The following is a 15,590-nucleotide window of genomic DNA, read 5'->3' as shown; positions in this document are numbered from 1 at the left end:
GATAAGGAAGTACTAACCTGTTCGACAGTGCGCTCCATGGAGACTGCCAGTACCCAGTCACGCACCGATTCCAACGCAGGGCCGCTCACGCAGGACTTCTCTAGCAGGAGGGGAGACTTGGACCAGTCTGTACATTCTATAAGAGACCATAATATCATACCAACTCGCTATCACCTACCATAGTATAAACAAGTCCCGCAATTTAGTTATTCTACCGTAAAAAGTTGTGAGATCCATGTTATACCAAGTCTGTCAATTTATTTAGTCCCTACTTAAGGTTCCTTCTGTCTTAAGGCATAAAAAGGCATAAAAGGCATTTATTTTCTATTAATTTATTCCTTTAGAATTCTTTTTGATGTCATTTCTGATAACTACTAGATACTACTACCAAGTTATTACATCCTATCCTAACAACATCTTATAGTGACCATATCAATATTGAAAATATTTTATGTTTTAGATATATACATTAGCTTCGCCATCGCATGAAAATATGAAGTATTTTTTTATTTATTTCATTAAAAACACAATGCATCTCACAAGTAAGACATGTTGTATTAAATTAGATTGTTTAGTGGTATGGCCAAGTCAACCTACAACCTACACTTAGAAACTCTCAAATACCTGGCCTCAACCGACACCATTTCTTCCCAAATTTGTATATTTTTATATGGTTAAAAAAAAATCTCGTGAGTCAAATCAAATTGCCCTGTGAAGGCAGCCGCGGGGGTTTGCTTAGTCCAGCCTCAGAGTTCTACCCCAAGGCATAAATGACCCTCCCGTGTGATAGTGGAAATGTATAGAGAACGAGGGCAAATATTTTGATTAATCAAATATATTTTACTTACGGCAGTTTCTACTTTACCCTTATATTTTACGAATGATTAAAAAATTCATATTTGCATAACCACCTTATTTTGACGTAAATATGTGTAATAATTTTAGGAGGTGAATGTAAAAACATAAAAAAAAACGTAATAGCACGATGAATATTACACTATATATTGTTCAGCACACCCTACCAAATAAACTTACTACTAAGCACTTAGTAGTGCTATTACGTTTTTTTTTATGTTTTTACATTCACCTCCTAAAATTTTTACACATATTTACGTCAAAATAGGGTGGTTATGCAAATATGAATTTAGCTAGTAAAATGCTTTGCAAAGACGTGAAAGTACTGGTGTTATAATATGTACGGTTATCTAGTTCAACACCTCAAAACATATTTATTAAAATGGAAAAAGTTCCAAACAGTTCTCATGCCTTTATTGGATAAAGTAAACATAGCACAGTGACAAATGCTTACCGAAATCAGTATAGTCAAGGAGATGAGCTGAATCTTCTTCAGCGGCTTCAACGAGATCCAGGCAGTGATTTAGAAATACGAACGCTTCCCGCGCACTGCTGCTACCCTCTTCACGTATAACAGCGCCACACGAGTAGAACGCTGGCGAAGAGTAAGCAGAAAACACGCAAACAAGGTGTTTTTAGACAAGTTTTTTGGTGACAATATAGCATTTCGAGCTATGAACACTACTTAATCCTGTTAAAAATATCCTTAAGTCTTATTTGTAGGTTGCTTATGCTTGCTGTTGGTTATAGTTAACACTCCAGAGCCTTTTTGAACTACCACTTTTCCTTGCAGTTAAACAAGTTTTTTGGCATGCCATGACGCATTATTTTAGTACAACTCTCAGAAAAGTTATTCTTATAGCTTGTACTTTTTTGTGTAGGTATATTTATTCAGATTAGCAATGAATAACGAGGATCGTAAGCATATAAACTGTTTTCCACGCAAGAATTTTGAAAATATTGGCTTTGTTACATAGATGGCGGACCGGAAGCCGTGAACTCATATCGCTCAAGGTCGCTGGCATTTAGTGCCTTAACATAATTTGACAAATATTAAGAATATTACGTACAATTGACTAAATCTGGTCAATCTATAGATTGTATGTGTTTACACACGACACATTACAGCCAATATTGGTTTGTAACATATTATTTAAGATTAGATGTTAAGGCAAGCAAGGCATTAATTTTTTTACATCTTAAATTAAAATATTTATTCTGTCGTGTTCAATGTCGGGGTGAGCGTGTATTTCTTAATATTAATACTAATAGGTAACAGTATCTTAGGAAAAGTCTTACTCAAGTAATACTCACCAACGTCCGCTACTATGATATCGCAATACCGGGGCAAGGAGCGCGCTACCTTCGATGATACCAGTGGCACGTGAAGACCCATCAGTAAGGTAAGAGCCTGTTCAATATAAATGTATGATTTAGTAGGGATATATTATTTATAGGACTCTCATACACGCACAAATAGTAACACACACATTAAAATATTTGTATTTGTGTTTATTTTATATTTGAAAGTTTTTTAATGGCTCTCTCTCTATGTACGTATTCTGTGTTACGTCTTAGAGAGACGGGTATTTCTGCAGAATTCGCTGTTCGAAATTATAGTTTCTGTACCGTGATGGATACACGTTCGAAATTTTATTCCAGTGTGGTTGTGCGTTAAACAGAGTAAGTATCTTGTTATTATTAATCGATAAAATATGTCAAAACTGTACTTGAAATCAGCGAATACGTCATCCGATGACCCTTGGCTCAAACCACCTTAAATACCAAGGACCTCATAATTTAAATAAAACCCCTTTTACAGGATTAAAACGCGTGTATTAGTAACTGTGTTTTTACATTCGTTTTTGCGTCAAAGTTACATTTTAACTATTATTTTTGCTAACCCGACCTTTCGTCACCTTTTCAGAGCACGTTTTCAGGGGGCTGTCCTCTGAAAAGCAAAAATTATTGTTAAAACACAGTTACAATTAAACGCATTTTAATCCTTTTAAAAGTGTTTTATTTAAATTGAAATAATCGCGTTAATCAATGAAAATACTACGTCATCATTTAAGTTTAAATATTATTGAACAACAAGATAAACCCCGACAAACAGATGTGTTATGTGTTAAGTTCACTTATGCCATGAAACCCTCTAAATATTTTGATAAATAAAAATATAAAACGACTTTATGTACCTGAATAGTTCTATCTTCAGCTCCTACTGCCACCATTATTTCAGCAGCATCTTTCATTGCACTGAACGCTTTAGGAGCCAACGAAACTCGTACTAAAATCTCGTTACATACGGCTTTCGCTAGATTCACATCACTAGCCGATACAGCATTAGCTTCGTTGTCTATTAACAAGTACTGCCGCAGTGTATCTAAAGCCAAAGAGAGCGCTTCAGGGATGTCTTCGCTCTCGATATCAACCCCTTCGGTGCGCTGTCAAATAATATTTTTGTTATTTTCATCACAGCAGACATTTTTGGAGAATTCGTAGAAGTGTGAATTATAAAAAAAGGAATATTTTGATTTGTGAAAGAAAGAAAAAAATGTTTATTTGAAACGTACAGTACGCGTAAATACAAAAGGCTTAAATATTTTATAAAAGAGACAAACAATAAACAAAAAATAACTGTAATATTAATAATTTAATGTTACAAAATGGTCAGAACTCAGCATGTTAAAATGTTCGCTGATTTACTTAACCAAGAAGGTATCGCAGCTGAAAAAAACTTATGCCTGCCTGACATTGATGCCAGAGATACGTACTTTCAACCGAGGTATAAAGAAAAACATATTATCTAAACAAAAATTTTAAGCGCTTACTAACCGAATGAGTCTTGAACAAATGCGCAGCGCATCTGAGTGCATAGTGTGGGGCCCTACTGCCAGCGTGTGCGAGACACCGTTGCCACTGACCCGCCCTCGCTAGATTCTCTAACGCTGAATTTTCCGCATCTGTTTCACTCGTGGTTTCTTCGGTACTCGCTACTACAGGCTCCTCGTAATCTGGTGATGCGCCTGGGAGTTTAAGTTTATCTTTAGAACTGACTAATGTTTTTCTATTTCGTCTCTGCTATCCAATTATTAAGTAAATTGTAAATATGTTTCATAGGATAATATAAAAATAATATAATTTTAATAGGATAATAGTATATTATATACACAATAAATTTAAGAATTCGTAACCATGAGTTAATATCGAAGTTCTGTTATTATTGATTTGATTTGATTTAGCGGCATCTTTCTTTTAGAGCTAGCCAGAAATATGTTTATTTGACTTCCTTTTAAGAGCACGATCAGTTATTTTGCAGTCTACTTTTAATTATAAGTCAATTTAAAAGCATTTAATTTACAAAATTATTTTATATGGTCACATTTTACATCAACATTTGTACAAAACATAATTCATTGTATATGCTTCGAATCCCGTTGCCTACTATGGTAATAGATAAATGTCCACTTGCAAAAAGTTGCCATTTTCTATAAGTATTTTATGATCCTAAAAAACAAGACAGAACATTTTGAAATCAATACATAATATCATGCAAGCTTCTGTTAAATGGAATACAGAGTGATAGCTACCGCGTTTATTTCTCGACTGACTGGTTAGCAGCATCGCGTGGAGACATCTAGGCTATATACATACATAACAGCTTCTATAACTAACCTTGGAGTATTAATTTAACATATACCTGTTGCATCTTCGTCACTACCGTCGAGTAAAGCAGCTCGCAGTTGTTCTCCAACGTCGCCTTGACCAATCGCGTCAAATCTATAAAGCAGTATAAACTTAAGCTTTTGATAAATCTTATTGCTGATCTCTACCTATGATAAACAAAGCTACCTACCTATGATAAAAAAAAAAAACATATTAATCGTATCACCGCTCTTCGATAACACTTCTCTTACAGTCTCACCTAGTATCGGAATACTGGCGAAATCTCGAGCGATCGCCAATTCCGCGGCCATCTGGAGAGCAAAGCCAAATAGGCTTCGAAGAAACTGGGCGTCATAACATAGAGCACGGCAATGCTTCAAGCCGGCCCATATTTTAGCGCTGTACAAAGCGTAGGCCCGGCCATATATTGAGTATTGCTATCATCTCTGGTCTGGCGCACCCCAGTATCAGCTCGATCCATTTGACCACATGCAACGCAGAGCAGCTCGAATTGTCGGGGACCCAGTGCTCTGTGAATGGCTGGATCACATGGCGTTGCGTAGAGACATCGCTTCAGTGGCGGTCTTCCACAGTGCGGTTTTCAAGGAGCTTTCTTCCACGAACTACAAAGCTGTGGAATGAACTTCCTTGTGCGGTGTTTCCGGGACGGTACGATATGGGTACCTTCAAAAAAAAGGGCGTACACCTTCCTTAAAAGCCGGCAATGCTCCTGTGATTCCTCTGGTGTTGCAAGAGAATGTGGGCGGCGGTGATCACTTAACACCAGGTGACCCGTACGCTCGTTTGTCCTCCTTAACTATAAAAGAAACTTGCAAAATTTAAGCCGCACAGAGTAGAGTTCCACCACCGCGCGATTTGCAAGAAACTTCCTGCCTCACACAACCACTTTGCCGCCTACAATATTTCCGTACCGATACAACATGAAGCTAAAAGTATTTTCTACCTTAACAGATCTTATTTAATTTGAGCTAAAATTAAGTGAGCCATTTCCCTTTTCTATAATAAAATAACTAAATCCATCAAGATAACACTAGTAAAAGTCAAATATTTTAAATCATATGTTCTATTCTATTATATTCTTCCTACTATGGCTCCTGTGGAAGATATACCACAAGTTTGCCAATCTCACGTTAAGGTAGACCACCAAGCTTAGAGTATTCTTTTACTAATTTTAATGGTATTGATCGGTGCTTAAGATTGAAACAAGTTTTATTTTCTTATACCTGAAACAAATATACATGCTGTTAGGACTATAAGGGACAAACACAAATATAATTACTTAAATTATTTGATATAAGTACTTAGTGCTATTTACAACTTAATCTTATTTATTTTAATATAATTACACAAAATATATACAAAAGGAGTGAAAACTAGGGAGAGGAGACATTTAAAGGAAGTTGGGCGGGGAATTTCAGGAGGTATAAAATTGTATAAAGAAGGTTGTGTTAAAGGGCAATTGAAGAATAAATGATCCACGTTTCCCTCATCTAGACCACATTCACACAAGGAATTGTCCCTAATTCTTATTTTAGCCAAAAATACTGGTGTACAAGCATGATTAAAACGTAGACGACGAATAGTTGAAATCACTGACTTGTTGGGAATTTTAAATTTCGAGAACCAAGGTTTCTGAGGAATTACGGGTTGTAGATCTCCATAAAATTTGCCTTTAGAGTTTTTGGAAACTTGCCAAATGCTGGACCAACTAAATCATATGTTGAGAATAATTGGCAAGAAATTAAGAATCAAACCAATCGACGTAATCAATACAAAAGACGTGGAGTAGTATATTATCTATAATAGACATTTACACAAAGTAAAGAGAACACTAGCCCAACTACACGACGCACACTCTATATATAGTCTCTTGCTGTTAGAAAACCAATAAAAACAGGTCACGTTTAATACTTTAGTTTGCGTGACAAGTTATGTCTTACACTAGCGATTTGTATGAGTGCGTGCATTACTCAAAATAGAGATTAACTCGAAATTAATTTTTTTTATACGCCAATTCATAGCTGCCATAGTCTATGTAGACCACTGAGCTGTACTATTTACCACTAGACTGGCGGCTGTCAAAGTGCTCTTGTGGCTGTTTTATATTCGCCATTTTCGCGCTGTTGGCCGGAAAACGACCAAAATTAATTCAAAATGCAAAAATTCTTCAGATTATTGTACAATCCTTCGCAGCCATTTGTATTATACATCATAACTAGTTCTCTGGTCGCTCGCGAGTGACGCTTTAAATAGGCAAAAAAAATTGCTGCAATGATCTAAGTTATTTCCATTTCTAAATTTGTTTCAGCATCAGAATCGAAGTTATATCCGACCGTTGCGCAAGCAGCTCAGCGGCCGACCGTCGGTGGTCGGAGCGCGGCGGCAGTCGGTCCCGCGCTAGTCGCGCCGCTCGGAGCGCCGCACGCTCCGCCAGACGAGCGGCACCGCCCGCTGCCGCCGCCGCACTAGCTGCCGCTAGCACTCGCACCGCCTCCCACCACTCACCTCTACACAAACAACAGTACACTGCCAGTACATATACGAGAACCTCCTATGCGCTCATAAACATATTAACCAATTTAAAGGGAATAGTGATGTACATAATGTCAATACTCGAAACAAACATTTACAAGTGGAAGATGCACAGGATGCCGGCTAGATTATGGGCACCACAACGGCGCCTATTTCTGCCGTGAAACAGTAATGTTTTAGCATTACTGTGTTTTGGTCTGAAGGGCGCCGTAGGTAGTGAAATTACTGGGCAAATGAGACTTAACATCTTATGTCTCAAGGTGACGAGCGCAGCTGTAGTACCGCTCAGAATTTTTGGGAATTTTCAAGAATCCTGAGCGGCACTGCATTGTAATTGGCGGAGCGTATCAATTACCATCAGCTGAACGTCCTGCTTGTCTCGTCCCTTATTAAAAAAAACATAAACTTGCAATTCCATCTACTAGGCTCCGTAAAATTGCTAAATGTTTTAAAGTGGATTGTCTTATATTTTATAATAAACTCCCAAATGATATTAAAATATTACCTATTAAAAAATTTTCATGTATCGTAAAAAATTAAATAACATCTAAGACCTATGAAAATGTGAAAGATTATTTGAATGATAAAGATAGTTTGAATAAATACTAAATTTTATTAATGAATTTGATACTCATTTGAATATTATTGAGACTTTGTACTTAATTCTGACTTGCACTAAACAACTTATTAAGATTTATAGTGAATATTTTTATTTGAATTTGAACACAAATGCTCGAGACGTTAGTCCTCGTCCTGTATAAAAGGCATAAAAGGCATTTATTTTCTCAAAATTGATTCCTTTAGAATTCTTTTTGATGTCATTTCTTATACTACTAGATACTACTACCGCTTCGGAAACAAATGGCGCTCTGAGAGAGAAGAAGCGGCGCAAGAAACTGTCCCAGCATTCTTTTTTTGTAATTTTTGTAATCGTTTCACTCCACTCACACTCGCTCACGGACTGACTGACGGACTGACACAAACACAGAAACACGCACATCCATGCACACAAACAGTTACACTACTTATATACATACAAACACAGATACATACACACTTACATACATTACACAATACATCACCGCACTCGCCGGCGAGTGTGTTCTTCTTACCATTTCATCATCATTTCAGTTCATCTTCATCCCACAAGCACACAGCCTGTCCGAGGTTCGAGTTTCCTTGGGAGACGCCCCGCGACTATTATTTATTTATTTATTTATTTAAAACATCACATTATTGCGTAGTTTTTGCGGTCTCCACAGCCCACGTCCTATGTCGCTGTAAAAGCCTTCAGGGCTGACAGCATAGAGGAGTTTTTAATCAGTAGAGGTTACACACGAGTCCGACGTATGGGCCCCGTTATCGGGGTCTTCAATACGTAAATGTATTTTCCTGCTCTCCAAAAGAAATGCTAAATTGCTTATCATCCATAACAGAACGACGAATTGACGTGACTTAATCGCAAAGTAATCGTTGCCCTGTCCCTGTCTTTTACCAGGTAAAATAGAAAACATGATAAGCAAAATAAAGCAAAAACCCATCCGAAACCAATTTAAGTATGTGCTATATAATATTTCCTTTGATTTGTGAAAAAGTGCGATATTTTTGACGTCATAATGTACCTGCGTAAATTATATTATATTTAATAGAAGAAGGTAGAAATAGAAGGTACAAAAGTTAACGATTTCTACGATACTGCACAGCCTGGGGTCCTTAAAACAGTCGAGTTTCGATAAGCTCTCGATACTGGTATATCTTGTGATATTTTATAAATCGATATTGTTTTACTCACTAACCCTCCCCTCCCTCCTAGAGATCGCTATGAGCACACTGACCTGTCGGCATGATCTGCAGCTCTCTGCAGCAACGGCGGCACCGAATCAGGTACAGCCTCTTCACTATCCGGTAAATACTCGCGAGCAACACGACTCGCTTCTTCCCACATTTCTACAAGACAATATTATCTTTACTAAAAATATAAACTTAGTAAGGTTGTAGGAGGTAATCTATGGATCTACTTAGCCGATTACGAACATTTTATTACCAAAAGAAAGCCACATTATTAGAGTGTAATCCTACTAATATTATATACGTGAAAGTTTGTAAGAATGTATGGATGTATGTTTTTTACTTTTTCACGCAAAAACTACTGAATGGATTTTGATGAAAATTTATAATAAGATAGCTTTTAAATCACAGTAAGAGACAAAGGCTATAATTTATAAAGATATAGTGTGAAGTGTCCAAAATATAACGATAAGACTTACCTGACGTAAGTCCGAAAAAAATGGCGTACGCCGTAAGAACCGTTGCAGTTACACGTATATAATGTTTAACTTTGTCTTTTACACTACAGTATTTGGACAAATATTTGAACAGTTATGACGATGACGATACACAACCGCGTGCGCGATATAATGGTGCGATCCGGCAGCGGGTCAACTAAATAAATTTAATTCAGCAATTTAAACAAGAGGGTGGAACAACATAAAGTCCACATATTGTATCCACGCGACGACGTCGCGGGCTGCAGTTAGTAGGCTATATATTAACCCGAACAATAAAAATTAAAAACAGAATACTTTCGTGGTAGTCGGATTTTCAAAGTAAGTCAGACTAAAATAGTTAGTGCGCTAAGTATGAAATGGTAATTAATTTTAATATATAGGTATTAATTTTAACAAATAAATTCAGTACTTACAACCGAATTTCAAAACATATCATAATGATCAATGTGAGTATTATAAAAAAGTTTTGTACGATGCGCATTTCAAGCCATAAGGATAAGTTAAATACTTGAGAATTCAGAAATAAATATAATTTATAAAAACTTTTCTAATTCTTGTTGCAAATAGAAACTGTACTCCGCGGGCGGCGAGTGGTTATATCATCGCAATAAGCGATGGAATGAAAACGGTAGGGAATCGGAAACGTGATGTTAGGCGTCATAATATATCATAATAGTGATAATCTGATCCAAATCGAAATGCACAAAATTGCCTTCCCCAGTGGTTCCGTCGCTGACACATTTTCTAAATTTACCAAGATCTTTGTAGTGCTGAACAAGTTCCCTTGGTCGATTGGCGCGTATCATGAGAGCTTCAAACTGCTGCAGGTCACCACGGTCGGCGGCGGCTCGAGCACCTTCCAGCACTACTTCCTCGACCTGAACACAATAGATTTAATAAATCTAATGCTTACAATGCTATAACAAGTTGAAATATTGAACAAGAAAGTTGAAGTTATACATTTTACCATTTACCACACAACACAAAGATGAGTTTTAGCGTGAATTAACCTAAAAGAACTAATATAAAACAACTTATACTGCTTCATCAATTTATGTAAAATACAATATATGCAAAATGTGGAACATAAATATAGAAACAATTAAAATTACTTGAGTACCAAAATGAGAAAAAATGCAAATGTAAGCAAATTATAAAAAACTCAAGAAAGATCAATTCACTTTGAACAAATAAAGCATTTATGCGAACATTTTAAAAACATTTGAAAGTTTGTTGATGGCAGCGTGATACAACCAGTGGTACCTCTTTCCTCGACCATATTTTAGAGATGGGAGCGATCCGCCCTATGACGCCATCACAAGCAATATATTATAATAAAACTTTCATAAGGTTTCATTGTATTTTAATTATAATTAGAGTCAGGGTTATAGTGATGTCACATCTCCAAACTAAAATTCACTCACATAGGGTGACAGAGAAAAAAAAATTTTTTGATAACGAAGCGTCTGCTTCGTTTGTTGATATGAAGTTAAAACTAGATAAACTAGTTTAAGTTAAAAGGTTTTTTGTCTTACTATTGGACTCCTGGCAAACATGGTAACCGTGAATACCTTTTCGATATAGCTGAGGCGGCTGAGGGGTATTTGTAATATATCGGGTATGATTACAATGATGGTAGAGATACTATGAGGGAGACAGAATATTGTACGGGTCTGACGTGGAAATGAAATCTTGAGGACTATGACACAGACTACTTACCATATGTGCTGCATGTTGTTCTGCCAGGACCAACGCCCTCTGGTGAGAGCCTCTGACAAGCCACATTCGGACTGCATCCTCTGGTGCGCCAGCTCTCAGGAACGCTGCCTCAGCCTCCTCAGGATGCTCTTCAGCTAGCGAGGCGGCTTCATGTCGGGCCACTTCTCTCTTCGATATACCTCCACCTAGCTCGCTGAGTTCGATAGCTATGTCCCAACTGTGAATTTAAGGAACTATTGACTTTAATTTCCCAAATGTAAATAGGACCGCAAAGCAATTTATTTGTGAGTATTGAGAGTAAACACTGGAATATCTAACGCTCTTTCGGGTAAAGTCGATTCGAGTCGACTAAGGAATCGTGATCGGTCAGAGTTAAATTTACCAGAGTAATTTATACATACTTAATATTGTATTAACCTCGCATTGATGAAAATTCTGGTAAGCTATTATGTTGGTTAGGCTATGGGCTTGGCTCGGCAATTATCAAAATTGAATCTTAGCTACACCCATGCTTTAAATCCTTTATTAAAAATTCTAAAACAGTTAGCTTATTGCCAACATTAAAACACCCAATGTCCTAATAACCATTACATCATCCAAACGAGTGTTGTACTGAAATTCAGTACAACAATGTATCATCCGTTTTCATAATAACACTCCTTTGGATGTTATTATGGTTACAAGGACTGGTTTTTTTAATGTTTGCAGTAAGCTAACTATTTCACAATCTTTTATAGGGGATTCATACTACTGTAGTCTTGTATGCAACTGTTGATAATTAGGTCTTAAAACACTCATGTGATACTATTATAATTGTAAAACCACATTCGTGTTTTAATACCCCTTATTACACCACAGTTGCATAAATAATTATTACACTTAAATCAAAGTAATAATCGGGAAAAAGCATTTAGTTTCCAATCACTTGAAGAACAATTTTCAGAAATAAAAACTAAGACTCTGTCCGCCTGTCCGTGGGTCCATCTCTCTGTTTTCTCATAAACTGCAAAAGTTAAGCAACCTAAAATTTGACAGTCTTCTATTCCCGCTAGTAATATCAAGAAGCGAAATCCTTAATAGCAGGCAAATAAAGATGCTGCCCTTACAAAATTATTAAGGTTTTTTACAACGACCTCAAAAAATTGTTAATCTTTACTCATGCTGGAAAAGGAGTATCTTGGTGGTCGCTGTTGCGGTTGAAAAAGAGCCGTTTGCCCATTTTAAAATAACATGCGTGCATTGAGTGCAAAAAGTTTACTTGTCGCACGCAAATTATACTTGGCACACGCAAATTGAGAAATATCAAAACTGAATTGAGGTTGACGCGTCAGACAGTTTAGTTTAATAAATAAAATTATAATTTAAGTTACAAAAGTTTAAAAACGAATATGGAGTCGGAAATAATACATAAATCGTCGAATTTTTCATACAATATAGCATGTGCAACTCGTGCGACAAGTTGTCGATTGTAAAAACAACGTAATAGTGTATTGTCGAACGCAATTAGTTATTTATGTAACTGTTGTATAATAAGGGGTATTATAACACGAATGTGGGTTTATCACATGAGTATTGATAATAGGTGTTTCCGGGACGATACGACATGGGTACCATTAAAAAAAGCGCGTACACCTTCCTTAAAGGCCGGCACCGCTCTTGTGATTCCTCTGGTGTTGCATGAGAATGTGGGGGGCGGTGATCTCTTAACACCAGGTGACCCGTACGCTCGTTTGTCCTCCAATAGGAGGACTCATGTGATACTATTTTTTTTTATGGAATACCATAAAAAAAATAGTGTCACATGAGTGTTTTAATTCCTAATTATCAACAGTTGCATACACAGATTCTAAAACAGTTAATTTATTGTCAACATTAAAACACCCAATGTCCTAATAACCATTACATCATCCAAACGAGTGTTGTAGTGAATTTTAGTACAACATTACAACACTAGTTTGAGTGCTGTAACGGTTACTAGGACTGGCTTTTTTAATGTTAGCAGTAAGCTAACTGTTTCAGAATCGAATGAAGGGGTGTAGGTAATAGTTATTTATGCAACTGTTGTGTAATAAGGGGTATTAAAACACGAATGTGGATTTATCACTCGAGGCGAAGCCGAGTGTGATAATAGTATCACATGAGTGTTTTAATACCTAATCATCAACAGTTGCATACAAGACTTTATCTACACCCAGAAAATGAATCCTCTAAAAGATTCTGAAACAGTTAGCTTACTGCTAACATTAAAACACCAGTCCTAGTAGTAACCTAATATCATCCATTACTGATTATATACAAATAAACTAAGTATTAATGAAACAATTATTTATTTTAGTAGTAATTTACATTTTGTATAGTTCAATAATTAAAATTCACTCGAATATAATGTTCTTTTGCAGCGTTTAAAATGAATCGCTCATTTTTTGTAAGCAAAACAATAAAAATATCGAAGAAAAATGGCGGGGATTCGAATAACCTCCTTTTTTTTACGGCGCGCGATGTTTTGGTTGTGTAAACGCTCGCAAACGAAAATGTTCTTTTTTTGAAATTCATACAGATACCCCACGCATGGAGCAATAAGAATGTGGCTGTCTGTTGAAACTCTTTGCGCATGAAGGGATCGAAAAAAACATAGGAGTGTTGTTATGAAATCCAGTACAACATTACAACACTCGTTTGGATGATGTTATGGTTATTAGAACATTGGGTGTTTTAATGTTGGCAATAACCTAACTGTTTCAAAATCTTTAATAGAGGATTTAAAGCATGGGTGTAGATAAATACTATTATGTTGTTGTTAATGTTATGTGATATTTATTTACCGCTGGGCCTGCAGCGCCCACCGCGCCCCGACAGCCGCCAGACCTCGCGCTGCTAACAGTCGCGCCGCCGACGGCGCTGACAACGTCGCGGCCCACTGCAGCGCTATCTGAAATCAAACATAAATAATCTTTATTCAAATAGACTTAATACCCTTTTTAATTCAATTCCTCGTCATCTGGATCTTATACATCGATTTTACACTCGTATTGCTTGCATAAAATAAATCGAGTTTCTTGAAACTCGATTTATTTTAATTTATCGCATTGAGTGCAAGTTATCCGATTTTTTTAATTTTAATACTGACAAATTATTATTATTATAGAGCTTTATTCGGGTTTTCTTTACAAGAGTGTTGAAAAACGATCGAGTATGCATTGATCATGACAGTCTCAGTTCCCCTATCACCGTAATTCCACCTCGAGCGTAAGGACAAATATAGCACACTAGTTTCATAATGTTCTCGTCAATGCATTAATAACGATTACCGGTAAGTATTCAGATGCTGGCAGCGTGTTATGGTGGATTGTATTGGCTGGTTAAATATAAATTTATATCCAGTAAATATGGCGGTAGGACTGTACCTTATTTGAGGAGCTTGTTCTCGCCAGCATATCTCCAATTCATACAATACTTACACCCACTTTTTATTACATAATTAGAAGTTTAAGCATTGAATGCTTGAATGAATCTTGGATCATTAACACGTCTAGATAGACTTTTACAGCTGTAAAAATGTCGAAAAAACTTTGGTTGACTGTTAACCTCTATTTTGAGCAACGCACGCACTGTGACACAAAATGACAAAACTAAAGTTGTCTTGCAGGAAGAGGCTCTATTTAGACATATACAACACTATCCCAAAACTCATATATTAATATACGTAACCACACTTGCCTTACGCTACCGTCGCAATCTTTCAAATCAAATTAATTTTGTTGACAAAATCAGCCCAGCCGTTTGGACGATTCGCCGAAACAAAATGACGGACGCATAAAAATACTAAAAATGGTACGGTCTAAAAATACTTTAACATTTTCATTAGCCAATTTGAAACAGTGGAACCACATTCACGTTGGTTAAGCCGGTTCTGAGATATGTGACCCGTATGCTAGTTCTTAACAAAAACCCAATACAAACTAATCGGTTTTTTTATATACAGGTGCGGACCATTAAAAATTCAAGGAACATTGTACATCATTATTTATTTTTCACCTGTTGCTGAACATTAGCCGGCGCATGCGCACGACCAACCCGCTCTGCGTTCTCCCACTGGTTACAACTGCGATACATTTGTATAGCACTCTTCCAATCACCTATAACAAAAACATAAAATAAAATCTCACAAATTCACATTACAACAGAAAAACAACTTCCTATAAATCTGGCTTGTATAACAAACAGTTACTCACCCGCTTGTATATAATAGTTCTCCGCAACACGGAGCATGTAGTGCTTGCGCTACGTGACGCCGCGTAGTCTCTAGCATGGACTAGCAAAGTGCTGGAACTAGACGGATCATTGCGTCATACTGAAATGGCGTCTCACATGCTTGTATATAATAGTTCTCAGCAGCACGGAGATCCCCGGATGCATGTAGTGCTTGCGCTACGTGACGCCTCGTAAACTGTAGCAGGGACTAGCAAAGTGTTAGGACTAGACGGATCATTGCGTCATACTGTAAAG

General features: G+C 36.8%; 1 protein-coding gene across 2 annotated transcripts in view; it reads right to left on the bottom strand.

Moving 5' to 3' along the window:
- Positions 1–15,590, bottom strand: part of LOC126970104 (intraflagellar transport protein 172 homolog) — a 47,837-nt gene that overhangs the window by 2,680 nt on the left and 29,567 nt on the right. Inside the window, exons 23-34 of one of the 2 annotated variants that reach the window (XM_050815826.1) lie at positions 15,120–15,220; positions 13,907–14,013; positions 11,085–11,301; positions 10,120–10,243; positions 8,913–9,024; positions 6,879–7,052; positions 4,559–4,638; positions 3,694–3,884; positions 3,054–3,302; positions 2,170–2,266; positions 1,310–1,450; positions 18–136 (exon numbers count right to left, since the gene is read on the bottom strand). In XM_050815826.1, coding sequence (XP_050671783.1) covers positions 18–136; positions 1,310–1,450; positions 2,170–2,266; positions 3,054–3,302; positions 3,694–3,884; positions 4,559–4,638; positions 6,879–7,052; positions 8,913–9,024; positions 10,120–10,243; positions 11,085–11,301; positions 13,907–14,013; positions 15,120–15,220 — 1,712 coding nt within the window. The remainder of the gene's footprint in view (positions 1–17; positions 137–1,309; positions 1,451–2,169; positions 2,267–3,053; positions 3,303–3,693; positions 3,885–4,558; positions 4,639–6,878; positions 7,053–8,912; positions 9,025–10,119; positions 10,244–11,084; positions 11,302–13,906; positions 14,014–15,119; positions 15,221–15,590) is intronic. The other variant, XM_050815827.1, reaches the window with a different exon arrangement.

This window comes from Leptidea sinapis, chromosome 20, assembly GCF_905404315.1.
Source record: "Leptidea sinapis chromosome 20, ilLepSina1.1, whole genome shotgun sequence".
NCBI lineage: Eukaryota > Metazoa > Arthropoda > Insecta > Lepidoptera > Pieridae > Leptidea > Leptidea sinapis.
The sequence above is the reverse complement of the archived record's forward strand: the minus strand, read 5'-3'. Positions and strand labels throughout refer to the sequence as shown.